General features: G+C 39.8%; 6 protein-coding genes across 6 annotated transcripts; 4 read left to right on the top strand and 2 right to left on the bottom strand.

The window, feature by feature from the left end:
* Positions 1 to 320: 320 nt before the first annotated feature.
* Positions 321 to 2,662, bottom strand: MELLADRAFT_114023 (uncharacterized protein; the record flags this gene model as incomplete). Its single annotated transcript, XM_007418801.1, has 5 exons — positions 321 to 530; positions 636 to 1,038; positions 1,128 to 1,243; positions 1,493 to 1,662; positions 2,500 to 2,662. 5 exons carry the CDS (start codon positions 2,660 to 2,662, stop codon positions 321 to 323), a joined length of 1,062 nt encoding a protein of 353 aa, XP_007418863.1.
* A 1,428-nt stretch (positions 2,663 to 4,090) lies between these two features.
* Positions 4,091 to 4,474, top strand: MELLADRAFT_123534 (uncharacterized protein; the record flags this gene model as incomplete). The annotated part of the gene is made up of 1 exon (XM_007418803.1): positions 4,091 to 4,474. The coding sequence occupies one exon, from the start codon at positions 4,091 to 4,093 to the stop codon at positions 4,472 to 4,474; it is 384 nt and encodes a 127-aa protein (XP_007418865.1).
* Positions 4,475 to 5,577: 1,103 nt separating this feature from the next.
* MELLADRAFT_73682 (uncharacterized protein) lies at positions 5,578 to 7,242 on the top strand (the record flags this gene model as incomplete). Its single annotated transcript, XM_007418796.1, has 2 exons — positions 5,578 to 5,990; positions 6,085 to 7,242. 2 exons carry the CDS (start codon positions 5,867 to 5,869, stop codon positions 6,666 to 6,668), a joined length of 708 nt encoding a protein of 235 aa, XP_007418858.1.
* A 680-nt stretch (positions 7,243 to 7,922) lies between these two features.
* On the top strand, positions 7,923 to 8,252 carry MELLADRAFT_123535 (uncharacterized protein; the record flags this gene model as incomplete). Its single annotated transcript, XM_007418804.1, has 1 exon — positions 7,923 to 8,252. One exon carries the CDS (start codon positions 7,923 to 7,925, stop codon positions 8,250 to 8,252), a length of 330 nt encoding a protein of 109 aa, XP_007418866.1.
* A 2,421-nt stretch (positions 8,253 to 10,673) lies between these two features.
* On the bottom strand, positions 10,674 to 12,269 carry MELLADRAFT_58180 (uncharacterized protein; the record flags this gene model as incomplete). The annotated part of the gene is made up of 4 exons (XM_007418790.1): positions 10,674 to 11,466; positions 11,581 to 11,857; positions 11,932 to 11,952; positions 12,030 to 12,269. The coding sequence occupies 4 exons, from the start codon at positions 12,064 to 12,066 to the stop codon at positions 11,034 to 11,036; spliced, it is 768 nt and encodes a 255-aa protein (XP_007418852.1).
* A 4,197-nt stretch (positions 12,270 to 16,466) lies between these two features.
* On the top strand, positions 16,467 to 17,275 carry MELLADRAFT_69714 (uncharacterized protein; the record flags this gene model as incomplete). The annotated part of the gene is made up of 3 exons (XM_007418793.1): positions 16,467 to 16,792; positions 17,123 to 17,213; positions 17,240 to 17,275. 3 exons carry the CDS (start codon positions 16,467 to 16,469, stop codon positions 17,273 to 17,275), a joined length of 453 nt encoding a protein of 150 aa, XP_007418855.1.
* Positions 17,276 to 21,405: the final 4,130 nt, after the last annotated feature.

Below are 21,405 nucleotides of genomic sequence, written 5' to 3'. Positions count from 1 at the left end.
CAAATCAATCATTCCAAGCAGTGCAATTACGGATGTGAATCTTTTGGGAATATATGAAACTACAGGATGATTTTGATCACCATCGATTGGAACGCTTTCACTGGCCACTCTCTTCGAACTACTGCCAAGAAAATAGTGAAGATCAAATAGATGAAGATGGTGAACAGGAAGATGAGTTTGGAGATCTTGATGATGAGTTTGTGAGATGGGTAGGCGAGGAGGAGGACTTACTTTTGATAAGCTGACTCCTTGGCATCTATTTCATCAATGGGTACTTTTTCCACCGAAAGCCAATGAAGACATCGTTTATTATATTCAGCTCACAGTCTTGCTTGTTCATCATCAGCTTTGACTTGTGCTGCTGTCCGTCTTGTTCTTTTTTGTTTAGCTACTTGAGGCTGTCCCGCACAATTCCGATCTACTTGTTTTAAACCTTTTGATACAGTCCGCTTCTCTTCGTTTTGTTTCTCTCTTTCTATCACCTTCGCTCGTTTGTGTGCATAATCAAGACCTGTATCGCGGCCTTTCCACTCTTGTATGTATCCAAATACAATACTTACACCTCATTTTAACATGTCACCTCCCATTGCAACCTTAATTTCTTTTTCCGATGTCATTTTCTCCAGATGACTAACTATATCTTTTGCGCAATCAAGATCAAAATAGTCTGTACTTTCACAGTACCCATCATCACCAAATATTTCTTTGTAATGCAGTTCAAATTCATAAACCAATTCATCCGCCAGCTCCTCCAACACTGGGTCCAAAGGCCCATTTCGCTTCTTAGAAGCCTTCTTGTTATTATTGTTATTATTAAGATCGGTTTTCTGTACTTCTTCATCAATCTCAAGTGCGTTCAAAAATCCTTCTACACTATATACATCGTTCATGGCCTGTGCGTAATTTGATTTTGTGATTCTAGGTAGATTGTGACGTAGGATATGAGAGCCCTCTGGGTCACAGTTAGAACATTGGCATTGAGGAAACCCGGCATTTCTTTCTTGATCCTGTTCTTCTAGGACACGTGGATCATCCTTTCTACAAGGTACCACCCCAATCCTTTCAATTCAACCAGTTAGTTTCAAAGCTTTTATCCATATTGTTTGAAAAACAGAGGGATGGCTCACGTATTTCCAAGTGAAAGAGCGACACGCAGACATATTGGTGTGAATGAATAGGTATCCATTAGATTGTCATCTGTCATTACACCACGATCATCAACCTGCTCTACCCTATTTAACCCCTTCGGTCGATTCTCTTCAAGAAAATGAATTACAAGTCCAGGACTAGAACCTCTGCCACATCTTCCAAACAATTGAGCAAGCTCTGGAAGGCCCATACGACCCATAACTACTACCTCCATCACTGTTGGCCAATCTTGACCGAGTCCAAGAGCGTTAGTACATGACATTATAGGAAATTCATCATTCGAGTAGGCTTCAACTTCTCGTAGCTTTTGTTTCTTTCCAGTACAGGAATGGTATCTGCGGACCAATGTACTATTTGGATCCATATGTCCTTTTGGTGTTCCTTGTGCTTCGCTTATAATTTTCATAACCTCAATGGTTGCATTTCGTGAACCTGAGTAGATAAGTGATTTAACAAGCTCGCTATCGGGTACAACTGATTTTCTAGCATACAGTTTAGCAAGATCTGCTGGTGCTATTTTGATTGATCGCTTGGTTGGAATACGGATGATTCGGATATTTGAGCGACTGAGTTCTCCTCTTAAAATCTTGATATCGCATTCTCGGATACTCAAGTTATTGAGGATTGCAGAGAAGGGGTCAGGCGCACAAGTCGCCGACATCAATAGCAATGGTATTCTGTTTGTTGCTAGAAATCGAATACAAAGGTCCCCATATGATGGCCAAAACTGACCACCATCCTGTTGACGCATGAAAGCAATACAGTGCTTAGCTTGTCTACTTTGTACCATTCCCCACCAGTAGATCATATGTGCCTCATCAATCACTTTGAGCACCAAGCGATCCTGAAACCATCCACTGAAGTAAATATTTTCGAAGAGCTTGTTGTTCAAGAAGATTTCCGGGCTCTTTTTCCACAATGAAAGTCCTTATATCAGCTCCCGCTTTTGTTCGTTTCAAAATCCATCCTTCAAACGGACTTGCTCACCACATAGACTACTGTATAAACTCCGTTTATAATATCTAACTTAACAGCTTCTGTAAATGTATCCTTTGTCACATTTACTGCTTTGATGTTCCATTTATTTTTCTCGGCAACCTACGGAGCAAGCAAAATATCATATCAGCTTAGCTTTAAATTTAAAGAAGTAATGTATTGGAGTGACCTGATTGTCCCCCAGCGCGTCGAGTGGATTGATCACAAGCACAGTAGCCTTCAACTCTTTTGGAAAAAGAGCAAGAAACATTTCAGCAATACGTGTCTTTCCATAGCCCGTTCCAGCCAATAAGAACGTGTCGCTTCCCCTGACTAACGCAATGACGGCTTCGATTTGTAATTTTTTAGCTTCACAGTTGTATCGCTTGTAATGAGTCTCCTTGATCAATTTGTACAGATCATCGTCTGTGAGAGCCGTGATCTCGGAAGGAAGTATCACTTTTGCTCGGGTCTGCTTAGATACTGAAGTTGCAGGCGCCGCGAGGATCTCGATCGGTTGTCGAATGTCGCTGGACATCTTGTGATCCTTATCCGAGCTTCGAAGCGTGCTTTTTCTTGTCTCCGTTGCCGACATGCCTCACGATTGATTTTCTTGCACTGAATATTTGAATGATCGAAGACTTTCACTCTGAGATTGCTTATTTTTTTGTCTCTCTGTGCTCTCTCTCTCTCTGTTCTGTCTGTCTCTCTCTCTGCGTGCTCTCTGTGCTCTCTCTCTCTTGTCTAAAAGGTTTCGGACTAGAGAGATAGCTTCAACCGTCAGCGCAGTTGTTTGATTGACCAAGATTGATGTTACAGTCTTCCGTTCTTGCCTAAAGACCATCAATATAAATGAACACATCTGGATTTGAGATGGAAATGTGTACAAGATATAGCGGAGCAACTTGGCTGATTCAGAAATGTGGATTGTCTGACGGTGAGCTGAGTAGCGTAGATGCCGTTCAAAACGGCCAAAAAAAACAAATTTCGAAAAGGGTACCACACCAAAAGATCTGTATAAGTCGTAAGTCCCTCCTCCGCAAGCTCCGGGGGACGCGCGCGGTTCGACGTACTTACTTAAGTTAGCAACCATAGTGGGTGCTCTCAATGAGATGGATGAACTCGATAAAAGACAAAGAGTAATGAGGAAAGTAAAATTTGTAAAAAACCGTGAGACGACTCTTGAAAACCATTACAACTCGCTCTTTACCATACGTCACAATTTCTTCAAAAGATGAATGAAGGATCAAAAACCCGAGAGACTTTCTGGTTTCAACAACCACCACTAAGCCACTTACCTATTGCCCTAATTTAAAACACGTTCCAACGCACAAGAGTTGTCAATGCGAGAGTTGGAGACCGAGGATATCCAAATAGCAGGATTGTGCTCGAACGAGTAACTTTCCACTCGCGTCCACCACGCATGCTGTAATTCAATCGGCCGGTCGAGGGCAGCTGTTCTTACTCCCAAATATTCAGACTTGGGTGGTCCAAGGCTTGATGTGTGTTTTGCCGATCTCATACTTTCAAAAACCCTTCTTTACTACAAGTGTGAGCTGGAGAAATCCTTCACCCAAGTAATAAACACAGCTTTCTTGTAGACGTCACAACGATAGTTTTGATCCCTTGATATCATGTTTCAACAAGCATTTCTTGTTCATTTCACAGTTTTGAATATTTTTTGGTTTGTTGCAGGATAATTGCACCTAGTATACCTGGTTCAGAACATTACCCGTTGTTTTCCGTCCCACGAATATCATCATTGCACAAATTATGGTTCATAATACCGTATGATCTCACCGTTTTCCTTCAAGCCAGCTTGAATTCACCGCACATTGGATCCGAATTTTGAGAAACTTTAATCATTTCTCCACCAGTCTATTGGAATAATATTCCATACCGACTTTCTTTATGAGTTGGTGAACATCAGATTTTTATATTTTAACTTCAATTCCAATTACTTTTCATGCATATCAGAGCTTCAGGGAAACTCGACTTGTTTTTGGTTACTTGCGTATTCTTCATAAACTTCTCCTCCAATGTATTAGCTCTTCCATATCCACATAAGTCTCAACTCGGTACATATTCTGCAACTTCCGAATCTTCAACCCAACTCCAAAAACGCGCAGTCATTGCAACCGCCTATCTGACTTCCGACTTCGTAAAACAGACCCTCGCAAGGAATCGTGAAATCAATACATCTCAAGAGAGGGAAGATCTACGCACGGATCGGGAAATCAACAAATCTGGAGAGAAGGAAAATAACCAAAGAGATACCAAAGTACTGGAGGACGATCTTCGAACAGAATGTGTTCGCGGTATAGATCCCACAACTGGAAGATGCCTATAAAATCCAGTAATTCTTCAAGATCTGATACCACCTGATTTCAATTCTTCAAAATAAAAGTATCTCAACAGGTAAAAAAAGCTTATCAATTATCACCCATACCTTTGATGAGGACAATTCTACTGTGATAGAATTTAACGCTGTAAAAATCAATACTCTAAGGTAGTTTTGGTAAACAAAGCACACATATGTTGTATATACATCAATTTATTCTGATGTAAAATCCATCCTGCTTGTATGTACAACTAAATGCTATGGACAATATTGCTTAATCTTTCAAATTCAAAATTGAAATTGGCGACAGTCAAATCCGACATGTGGATCATGAAACGCCAATTCTGATGCTCAGTTACCACAACCACAGAAATCTCAAGCTTGATGTCAATGTTTGATTTAACGACTGTCCATATTAGATAAATCTTTTGTTGGATGGTCCATATAAACATCTTTACTCAAGAATGAAAATTCTGGATCAGACCCCACTACATTTGAGGTACAAGAAAAGATGACTGCTAGATCTTGTCTGTGGGTGAAAATCTAAATCTTGATAGTCAACCAGTAAATCCGTTGAAAGCTGCCCGTGGAGTCCAGTTTCTGATTTCTCGAGCTCAGAGTTACAGCGGTGGTAGTAGTACGCCCCCAGGTGGTTACAAAATCCAGACTCTACGCCTCAGAGTACGGTCTGAAAGTCTGGACAAGTAAAATGGTAGATCAGAGTGAAAGTTTTTGCTGGACTCTTCAAACATTTCTATGTCTATGTTCAAATGGGTGACTTTGGGCATTGGCCTTACTTCGCCTGCAGGCCCTTTGGTGGAAGCCTTTCACTGATAAAGTGCTATTCATTCCTCTTAAGGACTCTCTAGGCATGAGTGGGCCACACTTCCATTCCTATATGGTGTATTCATTTTTCAAGTTCTTCTCAACATCAAGCGTTGAATTGTAGCTTGAGCTTGACCACAGTGACTGTGTGACAGAACCAAAATATCCCAGTCCCCGAAATTGATGTGCCAGGATGTCACAGAGGTCAGGCATGCGTTACAGGCCCTGGGTTATCTGACCTAGGTTCACTCGACTCGGAAGGATTGAGTTTGAACAGGTTGGAACCTGATGACCATCAATCGTATCTTATCGTTTCTTTCCTATCCTTCGTTTCCTCCGCCTTTCCGGTCACGATTGCCAAATCAAGGTATAGGACCTAGATAATTTGAACTGCATAGCCACAGCGAAGATTAATTCACGATCTTGATGTCATACATAAATCAGGCGCAGGGTCGGAGGTGACTCTGGAAGTTTAGCTGATACTTTTCAATGAAGTTCAGTGATTCAAGTATCACTATCAGGCAAGACATCCGATAAAGACCAATTCTTATACCACAACTTTGAGAAAGTTATAATATGAGTATTTATTATTTTAATCATGCTAAACAATTAGCCATCACATCGGTTTGTTCTTTACCGATCACTACTATTCCAATCAGTTTAAAATCAAAACTTTCAAATCAGAACGATTTCATTGATGGTAAATCACTTTTCGTTGAAATACTTTTGTGTAGATTGGTATCCATTCATGATTATAGCTGACTTTGATTATGTGTCTTTTTTGGTTTCTTCAGTGTTTCCGATCTTGGAGCCTAAGAATTGGAGTTCGATCAATTGTTTAATTTTCTTCAGAATAAACTCCACCATCTCGATTGAAACTTTGCCGACTCATTCAAATCTAATATCAACGTTTTCCAATTTTAATTCAACTTCAAATCTAAAGTTTACAAATCCATCAAAATCAACGTCGACTTATTATGCATTAAAATCACTTTATCCTATCTTAAACGCACCTAATCCTTTTTCAGGTAAAGCTGTTTTATTAGATGGTATCCCGAGCAAGCTTTCACCTCAACATGTCATCCAATCTTTGTCTCATTTTGGTCACTCAATCATTAATCCTCAACCTTGTTACTCATTTCCTTGGCCTGGTTCAATAAATCCCATTCAATCTAAAACTCCCTCAATCACTCGTCATCAAATCATTTATTGTCATTCGAACGCTCTTGCTCATCATCTTGCTGGTCAATTACATCGATCTAGACCGTCTTGGTTACCTTCTTCAACTTCTCATCATCATCAACATCATCATCAATTTTCGAATCAAATAAAACAAGGTGTAATCGGATGGGAATTGAAAGCACGCGTGATCTATTGATGATCAAAATGTATGATGAAGATTTCTTCACAAACAATTACTCATCCATCACAATAGAATCTATGCATTTTCGCAAGCAAATCCCAACAAATGAACAAATTCAAAATAAGAGCTATCCGACTCTCGATTCCGAATCACAGATCTCAGGAAACCAATCTTGAACCGAATTGAACAGAAACAGTGGTATGAGAGACAAAACTTTGAACTACAGACCAAAAAGGAAAGATTACATTCAGTGATTGATCAAACTCCAATCTTTTCAATCTTTTACGAGAATAAAGATTGTGGAATCCCAATCAAAGGATGTTTTGAAGAATTGGATTCCAATTTCCTAATTTTCAATCATCTGCTCATTTATCCAATTCTCAACGGAGAACTAGGTATAAACAAATGAATCAAATTCTCAACGCAGAACTAGTTACAAGCAGATGAATCAACAACATTTCAAAACCAGTCTCTCCCGAAGGGGGCTGCAAACCCCCCAGCAACCATCAAATTTGAAGCTTATGCCTGAGTTGTATTTGACCCTTGTAAGACTGATCCTCTTGCAATGAAAGAATGACAGGATAACTTGAATGTGTGCTATTTCTTGTACCAGGGATGAGATGTCAGATGTCATCGCCTTCTGTCCAACGCGTTGCGACGGGCAGATTCGTGCGTATCACAATCTCATGAGTATATTTGAGGAATAATCAATGCAAGTCTTGGAGACCGAGGTCATCCAAACAACAGGAGTTTGTCGCATCTTTGTGCTCGACCGGGTTACTGCTCACTCGCTGTGACCACACCCGCTTGACTGGATGAATCGGCTCATCGAGGTGAGTAGTTCTCACTCCAGATTCCTGGCTACTTATAACTTAAGTCAATGGATACTCGTGTTTTGGTAAGTCAAGACCATGCGTGGTTTCGCCGATCTATACCATCCTCTTATTCAAGTGTGAGTCAGATCCAAAAATAAACACCTTTCTTGTAGACTTTATTGGCCCCTCATGTTTCAAGATGATGACACTGAATTGCTTTGTCTCATAACACTCTCCATTGTCTTCCGTGGTATACGTCCCATCCTTTCCCATCTGATTCTTAGTATCCAGGCGCTCACAATCCTGTCATTTATCTTCACTCCGGCTTTCAACAACCGCACATTGCATCTGAAGTTTTAGACACTCCCCATGAGTCCATCGGAATGTTCTTCCGTATAACAGTTCTTCATTATTCACCGATCATTTGAGTTTTGGTATTCCAATTTCCATTTTTATGAGTCAGATCATGGCCCCCAGACTCAATTTGTTTGTCATCACTTCCTTTGTTATCTCAACAATTTCATTCAACATATTGGCCATTCCATACCAACAATATCAACGTGTTACAAATTCCGAAATTTCCGGATCTTCAACACAACTACAAGAACGCGACATTATCACTGATTATTTGAGAAGGCAAAATGAATTTAAGGAATATCGAAATAGGCAAAGAAAACACTCGGATCCTAAACTATTAGATGATCTCCTTGAAGTGAAATGCCTTCACGGTATAGATGCTATAACAAGAGAATGTGTCAAATTCAGTAAATCTTCAAGTTCTTGATAGAACTATACTTTCATTCTTCAACGGACAAGTATTCCAATAGTTCAATACCACCATATTCACAATATTGGTTTTTCTCTTCTCAACATCAAGGTAGTATTGTAATAGTATGGAATTTATTTTAAAACTGAATTTTGTAAGACTCTAATCCAACACAGGTCTTTAAATGATATTGGGCCAGATCATGAATCTTGTAGACATTTTAATTGCTATTGAGTTTTGTTGTTTGGGTGCCACAACCACAAGAATCTCTACATGCAATATTATCAATGCTTGATTTCACAACTGTTGTGGTCTCAAAGTGTATAAAGGTGTGAAGTGTAAGAAATGGGTCAGCTGTGAGGCTGGAAACAAACACTGTGGTAGAATGCCAAGTGACAAAACAAAGTTTTCCTGGAAGAAAATTTTCCAGAAACCTTCTTTCAAGCTTCTGCTTCCTCACTTTGGACTTAAAAACTTTGAGTACAATCCATGTGGTCCTGTCAAATAGCTTGGCATAATTCTTGAGAAATATGTCATTTTATAAAGAAATCAAGAGATCAACAGATGGTACATATAGGAAATTGAAGCTTGTAAAAGAGTGATCCAAAAATCAAATTTTGATACATCCTGTGATAGCACAGCAAGAAATTGTGGACCTCTGCTACTCTGCAAGTCCAAATCAAAGAGATAGATTAAATGGCATAGACCAACCTTAAAAAACAAAACCAGACTGAGATTGCAAAGAAATTTAATGTATAGAAGTGATGTGAAGTTACAAAACAAATCTGCACTTATATGATACTGTTTTGATTCTTATTTTAGGGGTTGGGTTTTGGGGGTACTACAGCTCCCTTTCTGCTAAAACAATTTGTAATTGGTAGCATAGAAGTGCTTCGCTACACTACACTACTTGCCACTGGTACAGTCACTGGGCCACCATTAGCTTGCCTCTTCTGACACTTCTCATGCCAACCACATATCCAACTTGAACAACAAAAAGGCCAAAGGTAATGAAGTACATGGAAACCAAGCACACAAATATTGAACAAGTCCTGGAGACTTCTGCATGAATTTACATCACACTAAATCTTATAACACCAGGGACTTCAAAAGTGACCTTTTTTCCCATTTGTAACAAGACTGTTTCTCTTTTGTATTACCTATTTGAGTTTCTTGTCTTACAAAGATTTGAATTGGTTCCAACACTCTACATACTATGCTTTCTGTGAATCTTGATGAAGGAATCCAGTGAAAAGTGTTACTTGATATCTGGATGGTTTATCAGGCTTCTTTTACTTGCAAGATGTGTGAATACCATAACAGAATTCCATGACTGACATAGGTGGAAAACCATATTGTTTGGATTGTGAAGTCTTTACAAATTCCATTGTCTAGATGACAATCATTCAAAGAAAAACTATATTAGGGATGAATGGGGAATTTGTTTTGCAAACTACAACTTTCCAAAATTTACTTACAACATTATATGTTGGACATGCAGAAAAAATGATGATTTTTTACCTCCTTTAGGAAAGATTACATTTCAAAATTGACCACTGAAAAACAAAAGATCTTGCTGTGTTAAATCCAGTTAACAACTCAAATTTTCAACTATTTCATTCTTTCTCAATATCCAACATATAACTGATTCATTTTAGATGACTTGTTTGATAAAACTGGATTTCAAGTACAATTTCCAGAATATGATTTCATTGTGGTATGTCTTTTACAATCAGAGGGAGTGCTATATTGGACATGTAATATATTAACATACATCAAAGTTAGGGCTTCCTGTAGGGATCTTCCGAGGATTGTGATTGGTGAGATAAGGCATCTGGTGACTGTTGTATCTAAGTTGCAGGCTCCTTGGTAAAAGCTCTTCATAAAGAGATGCTGTTTTTCCACCTTGAGCATCCCCTAGGCATACTTAGGCATTGTCTCCATTCCAAGCTTATCAATCAATTTCACAGTGAGATCAAGCTGTTGATTTTGAATCAAGAATCTTCTTTTTTGCACAGAGGTGTAAATGGACAATTTCTGAACTCTTTGATAAACAGATAGCATTCAAAGTTGACTTGTATGACCATGAGTAAGGGTACTTCATTACCATCATGATCTCCTTGGAAAGGCTTAGAGTCCAGTATTCAAGGTAAAGGTAGTCAAATACAGTAATTGTGATGAGTCATAACAATCCTTTGGTCAGCCCCTTGCTCTTCATTTCATGCAGTGATCATCCAAGGATACATTGGATAGTCCCACCAACACAATCTGGCTGGTACATATTTGTGTGAACAACATGTTTGGGAATCAAAGAACTCACAGGGAATAATATTGTGTTGTGAGCTCAAACCTAAATTGATTATTGGACGCACTTTACTGATTATATCATCCAGTTTGTTACTCACATCAACTATCACTCTGGTTCCCCAATCACTGGTTGGCAAGAGATGTGTAAATAAATTATGTTTAATAACTTGTAAGAGCTTTTAAATCTTTTGCAAAAAACAATGCTTGATGATATTGAAAAAAAAGATATAACTGAAAGTGAGTTTGGATATTGATATAATGAAAATGTATTATTATACACACATAACAACAATTAATTGAAAGAAATTCATTCATGAGCTTGAAAAGAAGATGAAAAAGAAGAAGAGGAATTAAAACCACCATGCAGATAATTTGTAAACTTCATCATGACCAAAGAAAAAAAAACCCTTATCCAAAATCAAACCAAAACCAACAAGAATAGAAACTCGAAAAGAGAATTGAAAGAGACGATGATCAGAAAATCAAAGGATCTTAACAACATTTTCCTTTTAATCCAACCATTCTTAAAACTTTCTTTCCACTAAACCCGATTCCATTCCCACCAGAAAGTTCAAACCCGTCACCCGACCCTGCACCCCAAGAAGAAACTCTCTTCAAAGCTCTTTCACCATAACTAATACCTGAACCATTCCGATCAGGATCAATCCTACCAGATTCAATTGACAAAAGAATAGATCTAGTAAGTAATAAAAAAGGAGATGAAACCGATTCGCCTGTTAAAGAAGAAGTTTCTAAAAATAAACAGTCATGTGATTTAGCCCAATCTGATGCTTCTAATTCTCCTACTTGTCGATTCTCTTCTTCTAAATCTACTTTGTTTCCTACTAAGACTACTACTAAATGTGGTGATGCTAAGGCTCTTGCGTCTGTTAACCAAGATGATAAACTTGAAAATGTTGATCGACTATGATTTTGTTTATAGCAAAGATGAAGAGAATGATCGAATCAGATTTGAATTCAAAAGTTGATTGAATCAAGCTTTGTGTGAAATTGAAGATGATTCAAAGGTAGTACTAACTCAGAAATATCGTAAACTAAAATCGCACCAGCCGCACCACGATAATAATTACGAGTGACACTTCTAAACCTTTCTTGACCAGCTGTATCCCAAAGTTGCAGTTTCATACGACAAGTAGGATGTGAACTTGAAGAAGATGATGAAGAAGAAGCTGAAGGTAATGATAAGATCGTAGAAGAAAATTCGACTCCTATTGTATGAGGAGATGGATGACGAGGTTGAGATCTTAAGAAATGATAAAGTAATGAAGATTTCCCGGTACCTGATTCGCCTATGACTGATATATGATTGAAAAGTAAAGTCAATAAGATGGTTTTGCAGATAAGAGATAAGGAAGGTGATCAAACTAACCAATGAATTTGAGTAAAAAGTCTACATAAGAAAATGTATTCAGAATGATCAGTGCTTGATATTGATAAGAAGGGAAAATAAGAGAGAAAGTGACTGACCATATGGCTCTATCAATTCAGTTGGATTTCGATCCATATCACTTTAAGAATCGTAATCCACCACATTCAATAATGTTAGAAAGAAAACTAAACTATCTTTGTCGCTCGAGGTAAGCACTTTGAAGGTTTCTGATTGATTGAGATGAGCTCGTTTGATGAGATTGAAGTCGTAGGCGTAAGTCGAAAGTAAAAGTTGATAAGGAATTCAGATCAATCCTCAGCAAGTGACAAGGAAAGGAACCAAACAGATTACTCAATTAGGATTGCGGTATCCGCACCTCCCCCCCCTTAGTAACCGTACCTCCCCCCCCACTTAGCAGGCCTTAAGATACCCCTAACAACCTGTATGTATATTTGAATTTAAGGAAGGATTCAACCTGGTCTGGAAGCTACTTTTTTGAAAACCTCTCAACACCTACATCAGCTCAGTTCATCATTGCTCGTCCAACCTCTTCAGCCTTCTGGCATGGATCTCAATCTTTCAATGCTCTACCCCTCACTCCAGGATGCTGAAGATTCCCTGCGAGAATACACAAAGAGCCACGGATACTGGTTGAAAATCACTCGGACCATCTTTGCACAGAAAGGCAAGGGGCCAGCAAGGAAGAGGGTATTTGCCTGTGCTCATGGAGGTCAACCTAGAACAACTGATTCCGATGTACGCACAACCTCCACCCGCCTCCTGGGATGTTTGTGGTCTGCTCAGGCTCTACGCGACACAACTACACATCAATGGACACTTAAGATCACAAATAATGAACACCAAAACCACGAACCTTCTAAGAACTTTGAAGAAATCCCAGCCGCGAGGAGACTCACAAAGGAGCAGGCTACTGAGGTCATTCAATTGGCAAAGGCAGGCGCCGCCTCCCGAGTTATCTTGAGTACCCTTAAAGATTCAGATCCAAACAATATATCAACACCTCAAGACATTTACAATGTGGTTAAGAAACATCGTATTGAACATTTGGATGGACGTTCATCACTTGAAACTCTACTCGATGAGCTGAAGGATGAAGGTGTTTTCCACGCATACCAACTTGATTCAGACCACTCGTTACGTCGCCTTTTCTTGGTTCCAAATGTGTGTGCATCCTCTGCTCAGGATCTCTGGACTGGTGATGTATTACTGATGGACTCGACTTACAAAACCAATCGGTATTTACCATCTCTGAGTTGACTGCAATTCAACACTATTTAGGCTGATGTGGTTTATTCTGTGTCAGGTTCAATATGCCTCTATTACACATAATGGGGGTCTCTTCAACCCACAAGTCCGTCTCACTAGCTTTTGGTTTCATGCGTCAAGAGACAGAGGAAGATTACACTTGGATTTTAGAGCAGATGAAGGCCTTCTTGGGCTCAAAGATACTACAGATAAGTGCTGTTGTGACTGATCGAGAGTTAGCCTTGATGAATAGTTTGCATTGGGTGCTCCCACATTCGCACCACCTACTCTGCAAGTGGCATATCAAAAAAAACATACAAACAAACATCAAAAAATACTTTACCGACGAAGAATGGAAGAAATTCAAGGCAAAGTGGAACCAAATATGCGACTCTCTTTCCCCTGAGATTTTCAATCAGAATATCAACACACTCAGTACACAGATTCACACAAGAGCCTTCGATTACATCACAAAGACTTGGGTTATACACAAGGAAAAATTTGTCCTCGCTTGGACAAAGGATATCAAACACTTTGGGCATACTGTCACCTCTCGCGTGGAAAGAGGACATGCCTCAATTAAACAATGGGTTTTGATGTCAACTGGAGATCTGGCTACAGTGTACCAAAAGTTAGTTTTACTTTGTCAACAACAGCGAAACAAAGTAACTTGGAAAACAAAATATGACCGCACTCATATCTTAAATCGATTGAAAGGTAATATCTGGAGTGAGGTAAATCGAAAGATCTCACACTACGCATTGCTTCAGGTGTGTTTCCATTTGCTTTTCCCTGTCACTTGTTATTCTGGAGTTTGTATAACTAATCTGTCCCTCTGCTCAGGTATATCAACAGTACAGACAAGCACTGTCGTTGAAAAACGACTCGATCTGCACACATGTAGTTTCAGGATCGAAGGGTTTACCCTGTGCACACTTTATAAAGGAGCTCATTGGATCAAGCAAAAAGCTTCTGGTTCAACACTTTGACATTCATTGGCGACTTGAATATACTGTACCACCTATTGAACCACTCCAGGACATCGAGATTGACACCATGCTCAAGAACATTCAAACCCAATATGCGACTTTACCAGCGAACCGACAAGCAGTCTTAAAGAATCAACTTGCACTGATACTATCTAATCCGACTCCATCAGTCAGTGATCCGGTTCCAATTCGTTCTCGTGGCCGACCAGTTGGTGCTTTAAACAAATCCAAGCGAGATCGAAGCGCATTTGAACATCAAGAAGCCCAAGAAACCGCACCCCAATGTAGCCAATGTCATCAAACAGGTCATAACAAACGGACCTGTCGAATGTGACCCAGTGATATGGAAAGTTCATCTCAGTTCAATTTGTGGATCATCAATGTACATTTTCAGATAGATCTAATTCCATGTGACCTGGTTTACAAAGCAATAAAGACCCCATAAAGACTTGTTCATAGATTACTTTCAAGATTCATTGAGAGACACATCCAAAGTCTGCAGGTGTAAGAACAATCACAAACAAAAGATATGTAAAAATCTTTCTGGAAAACTGTTTATCGATTGTTCTGAAAATCGAGCGAGTGATGTGTGACAATGTGTGATGATGTGCACCAATGTGAAAACAAAAACAAACCAGAGAAACAAGATCTCAAAGGGTGCCAACGTCTGAATTGCTCTCAAATCACAACGGAGCGAGGAAAGGTGTGCGAAAGCGATCACACTCGCCTGCAAGGTCAAAGGATTGGAAAATTTGAAGATTAATTTCAAATATACATACAGGTTGTTAGGGGTATCTTAAGGCCTGCTAAGTGGGGGGGGAGGTACGGTTACTAAGGGGGGGGAGGTGCGGATACCGCAATCCCTCAATTAAATCGATTAAAACAAAATCAGTTTGTAAAACTACAGTTTCAAAAACATGACTTCCAGAACTGTATCAGCTGATCTTAACTTTTAAGGAAACTTTAATCATGTGAACTACAGTTTCAAAGTTGATCGACCAATCTTTGAACTCATCTTTGAACTCGGGAAACCATACCATAAAGTTTAGTTTTGGAGAAAAGTTGAAGAGTATCATCAGTCTTCCTCTTTGGCCCCTTCTTTCAAGTTGATCCATATGGTTTGATGAAAGTCAAATCATGTAGCCTTGCTGTTGAAACTCGCAGAAGTGTGTCAAGTACACATGAGGTTTACAAGGAGTCATCCAGCCTGTCTTTGAATGAATTGCTAGACACATAAGGGCCCGTTCGGCTGGATTTCGAAAAAATCGTTACACAAAAACGATTTTTCGATCTGCCCCTGTTTTGAGGGGCAGATTGAAAAACTCGAAATTCGGCTTTTTCGTTTACCAAACAGTCGACCAAATCGGTCAATGAAAAATCAAAATGGAGGGGCAAATGAGCCCAAAAACTCTTTTTGGTCTCAAAAACAGCCTCAGGGCTGTTTTTCAAAATTGAAGATTTTTTGATCAAAAACCGTTTTTGGTTTTGATCAAAGACCGTTGCCGAACGCTGCTCTTTTTGTTAAAAACCAAAAACCGTATTTGGCCAAATACGGTTTTTGGCTTTGGTGGAGTATTTGGCCAAAAACCGTATTTGGTTTCCAGCCAAACGGGCCCTAAGATCTTGGGGTGATGAAGGATAAAGCTCTATGTAGTATCACTGATATCAACAAGAAGGATAGCATCCTGAATCACCTTTGACTTTGTCTTTAAGATATCCATTGTATCATATTCACCTAACTTGATCTTTTCACATATCCATTCCTGACTTGTCATTTCTTGACTCTTCTGCATTTGCTATGAATCCTCTGATTGGCTCAAAGGCTTACATACCTGAAAGAAGATTTCTCATGTATTGCACCAATTTGATAGGCACACATCAGGGGGGTTCAAGTTGAGATCTTTTTGTTAAACTTAGCAAAATGCAGTTGCTTGTTTTGTTAAATTTAAGCTTAAAAATTTTATCAAACAAGCCTGCTTTGGAGGTGGCTCGTTTTCTTAATTTATGAAAACAAGCACCTTTTTATGATGAAACAAGCATGATGTGTGCCTCCCTTGACCACGTGAGACCCTGTGAATCCTCCATGAATATTTTTTTCACCCAGGTTCACAGATTCCAAGTATTTCTCTCATACTGAGTTTTTTCTTCACCAACTTTGTGTGCTTTATCCTTTTTCTAGTTCCCCTCCATCCTACTTAAAGATGAAAGTCACTCCACATACGTCTCAGTCCTTAGTCCAGACAATCAACCTCTCAGCGCAAAAGAAGGACCAAAGCTGAGATGGAAGAAGAACACCAAAAGCTCAAGAAAATCAAGCTTCCGCAACCAGAAAAGAAACTGGCACACAAGTCAATGAACAAAGACTCAGATTCTGTGGACAATAATTTAGATGAAACAAAGACTCGCCTGAATTCAATTGATCATGACAAGGTCTCTGATAAGAATCCAAGGTTTGAGCAAGAAGATTTTGAAAATGTAGTGACGTACTTATCCAAACCTGAAAAGTTCAAGTTGATCTATGGTCCAGGCAAAAAAACAACAGTGACTGGTCAGACAATGAATTGTAATACATCTTTGAACACTTTCGCCACTCACATCAATGGCTTGTACAACGTTTGTCACTGTATCAGTAAAGGCCCAAGCTCCCGACAGATGAATCTTAATGGACGCGGTCTTGACCAACGATTGATCCGCTACAAAGCAAACTACATGAAAGCTAGGAAATGGACTAAGGAGACCAGTGCTGGAATCTTGGAGAAAGATAATCAAAAGGGTATATTTACAACTGCTCAAAAGAAGTAGGACATATGTCCGTATTTTGAGAAGATGGAGGCTCTCTTTGGAGACAAACCAAATGTGACACCATTTGCTATCTTGGATAGTGGTGTGGACAACGCTGGTAATCTAGAGTGGCAGGATTGGGAATTGTGTAACAGTTTGGGAAAGGAGTCTGAGGATGTGGATCATACTGCAAAATCAACCGAAGAAGGTGATGTCATTCTTGAAGAAAACAACAATGACAAAAGTGTAAGTCATCTTGAACTGATACACAGTGCGCGAAGACACTAACTGTGTTGGACTTCATATAGCAGCCCAAGTTACAGTCCTGGAAGAATATACAAATTGGCCCTGCAGCGAACTACTACACCACCAGGTCACTATTTCGGTTCAGCAACCGGTTTTTACCTCGGTTGATTAACGGTTTTCCCTTGACTGGTGAAGAACCTGTTTAGAACGAGTCCCTCCCAACTGTGCTGCAACGGGGGTTTTTCCCTGGTTGATCAGCCGGTATCGACCTGAGAAAAACCCGATGTTGAGCGGAAAAATGTTGATTCCGTGCGGTCTAGTGGCTCAGTTCCTTACATTAGTATCTTGCGCACATGTACATAGGAGCTATAGTTTGGAGCGTGACAAATTGGTGAAATTGCAGATAATAAACTTATTAAAGATACATGAGTAGACAATAGAAAACAGAATTGTTTCAATAGGTGAACAGAAGAAGTGGATGGGTTGTGAAGCCAATTGGATGGTCAATTGAGAAGCTACACAATTTGAATGGTCGCTAATTCATGCTATGTCTATATGTGATGAAATCCCCTTCGTAATTTTGGTAAAATTGAAATATACATCGGTCTATTTGGAGTGAACATCAAGATTATTTCTTTTTTGGTACAGTATGGTTGAGGAGACCAGGACAGAGGGAATCAAGAGAACATATTAGTGTGTTGAACGAGGAGCTAACATGGATGAGGCAATTGATGAGTTCACCACTACAGCACATAATGGGTCAAGTACAAATTAGTCATTACATCTTCACAGCTTTAGAAGGTCAACTTGAATCACCCACAAACCACTTTAATATCGCTTGAATCCATCTAAACCGTACTGATGCATGACTTCCCAATGGAATCGAAGTATTGGATGCAAAGCTGATAGGAACTACAGCAAAATCAGTGTCTAAGTTGGAACAAGAGTAGCAATATTGAACCTAAAGCTGATGATTCGGATTCAGAGAAATCTATTTCATTGGCCAACGGAAGACCATGAAGGTTGAAGTCATTGTCATTGAATGAATATTGAGAGCTGATTTGTTCAATATTTGATTGATTAAAACTTGTCACCTTGGCAGTTGAATTAGAAATTGTGGCAATGATGAATGGTAATGAAAAATTAGTGAAGTTCAAGTTGTTTATGAGTGACTGATTGAGACTGCTTTCTAACATTAAGGAGGTTGAGCAAGCCAAGTTGAGTTGATTGGTTCATTTGATTTGTGTTTGATGGTGGTCAACCGATGTCTTGATTTGATTTTCATCTTTTTTCTTGAGGAAGATGTTTTGTCAAATTAAGATAAGCCCCGTGGCTTGCTGACTCAGCCGCCATAACGGTCAAAACCCCGTTTTGAATCCGTTGAAGCTTGACCCATTGCAGAACTGTTGGTATCCATCACGGTTTTGAGAACGCTGCACCAAATGTGGTTGATGAACGGTTGATCCAATGGTTGATCAACTGTTTCTGATCAACCCATTGCAAAACTGGTTTTAGATGGTTGCAGAACGGAGTATTCACTGGGTTGTACTTGGTTTATTTTTTCACCTCCGGAACCCGGTTGGTCAACTAAAAGTGACCTGGTGGTGTATGAATCTCAAGAATACCTTGAACATGAGAACTCTAGTGAACCAATCAATCAAGGAGATCATGTATGTAGAAAAGCAAATAGTCAAGCACACAGTGTATCAAATGCTCAGGAAGACAAAGATTCAACTGCAGATTTCAACTCCAACCCCAAACCTCCTCAATCCCTTTTGAAGACTCGCACCATTAAAAACTCAGCAGGTGCCGCTGGATCAGCCAAGCGATCAGGTTCCATCGCTAGTCCACCTATGGATCCACTTCCGCGTCTAGATTCTACTGAAGTTCGTGGTAAGGAACACAAGAACCCTCTCGCCCAAGCTCTTGTTGGAATACTTGATATCTCATGATGAACTCCTCTTGTATTCCTTATGTCATCTGTCATGTGTGCTTTCCATCTACTGCTTCTTGTCTATTGTGTTCTTTTATCTCTCATGACGGATCATGTGAATTCTCTAGTTCTTACATAACTAAAAAATGTTTGTTACGTAGTAGTGTTGTGTATATATACAACCTGGAGCTGCACTAGGAAAGGGTCTCTTTTCCTCACCCTTTCCATTTCATTCTTGTGCGCTCTAGGTATGTATTTTCTTTTCCTTTATGTTGTGTGTGTTACTTATGAAATTGAAACTACCCTTTCCATTTCATTCTTGTGCGCTCCAGTTGATTGCAACAGCTCTTGCAGCTGGAAATCACGCCAAGCTTGCAGTTGTGCAAGAAAATCAGCAATGGTGTCAAACCTTTGAACAACAAAAGATCGATGCTGAACAGTGCCAAGCGGATGCAGCTTTGAAATGAGAAAAGGAGAAGTATAACATGGATCACAAAGATAAACTTTCAGCTAAGCAAGAGAAGATGACAATCAGATTGAATTCAGAAGGAAAGTCACTGGGGAAAATCATGCAGCTTCTTGACCTTGCATACCCCCTCATCAGTAAATAAAAGGTTAGTAAAATCTTTACCTACGATGATTCCACAATTAAATCTGAACCTGAACCTTTTGTTTTGAATGAACAACTGGACACAATTGATACACATTTCAGTGTTATGTCTATCTGCTTTAGGTTTAACCGCACAAAAAGATTCTTTTCAGCGCACATGTTGAAGAAATGCTCTTCCCATAATTTCCCTCACATCTACAGGCCCTCGCGCCGCTGGCTACCCTCCTCACGTGCATCTAATCCTATCTCAGTCCGTATTTCATCAGCCAGCATCCAGCTTTCATCTCTGAGCACCTCATCTAAATCCTCTCAAGTGTTTCCCAAGTCTGCAAGCATGTTGTGCAAGATTACACATGCCAGTATCCAGTCGATGTAGCTACACATGTTGTCACGTTCATTCAACTGTAGCCGCATTCCCTGAAGTGATGCCCACCTTAATTTCAAAACACCTATCGATTGCTAATTGCGCACGCGAGACTTGGCTACATACCAGTTAACATCTTTGTTTCGATCAATTGTTGCTGCTTGCCCTTTGTAGGAAGAGACTACACTGTCGGTTGCTATGTATGCTGAATCCGCTAGTAGATACTCGCCTGAAGGTGTAGATTAGTACAGAAGACAGCTTTATTCATTAGAAGAATAACACACACCTGGTGAAAAGTACTCCTCTGGATTTTGTGAGATGCCCATCTTTTAATAAACTGTTGTGTCGCAACATGATCCTGGCCACCCCGCATATATCATTGTGATTCTTCAATCACAATCACAGAATATCTCGCAATTGATTGAATACCTGTGCTTCCTATCGAAGAAAACCTCCCCATCTTTCCCAGGACGCTGATATATTGGAAAGCCGGTTCCATCCACAAAACCTACACACTTGGGGAATCCCTTGAGCAAGAGGACCTTTCCAAGTGCCTGCCGACGCGACTTCAATGGCCACTGGAGGTAATACTTCCCCTCAGATATGATAGCTGTGATAACTCAACGTGTACAGTTGACAATTGCTCCACGTGAAACCTTGTAGTTGCGAGCAAATTGACCAATGGATGCTGCATTACCGTTGCTTCCAAGCCGCTCAAGGGTGATTGCCAGTTGATGTTCCACCAATGGCTGAGGGTTGTTGCTTGTCAAGATGAAGATGGGATGGTTTTGAATAAGAGAAAGAAGAGAATCAAAACCCTCTGGTGAAGTCCGCATAGCCTGGATGATATCTGTTTGATGGTCCCTCAACATGTCCTTCAAGTTGAACGGAGATGCATGAGGGGCCTTGAATCGAGGCTGAAGATAGCAATGGCTGTTTACTGCATCAAGTAGCTCCGAAATTTCTTCTTCATCATCAAAAACTTTGTCATAGATTGCTGCAGATTCCGGATTGTCAGGATGCATAAGTTCTCCCATTGTTGGGAACAATTTCATGCCGGTAGGGTCAACCAGTAGTTGGTCAGTAGCTTCATTGTTGGCAATTACTGCAAGAGTATTTAGATCTTGGATGATTTGGGTGTGTTCAGAGGTTTGAGGCATGTTTCAAAGTTTTTCAAGGTGATAGTTTAGAGTATCTCACTCCATCTATCTCATTGATACTTCCGTTCAATTCAAGAGTCGTGAAAGGAACTGGGTATGTGACAGGGCTCCAATTTTTTTTGGCT

Source organism: Melampsora larici-populina (genome assembly GCF_000204055.1).
Source record: "Melampsora larici-populina 98AG31 unplaced genomic scaffold MELLAscaffold_106, whole genome shotgun sequence".
Classification (NCBI taxonomy): domain Eukaryota; kingdom Fungi; phylum Basidiomycota; class Pucciniomycetes; order Pucciniales; family Melampsoraceae; genus Melampsora; species Melampsora laricis-populina.
Note: the sequence above shows the minus strand (reverse complement) of the source record. Positions and strands in the feature narration are given on the sequence as shown.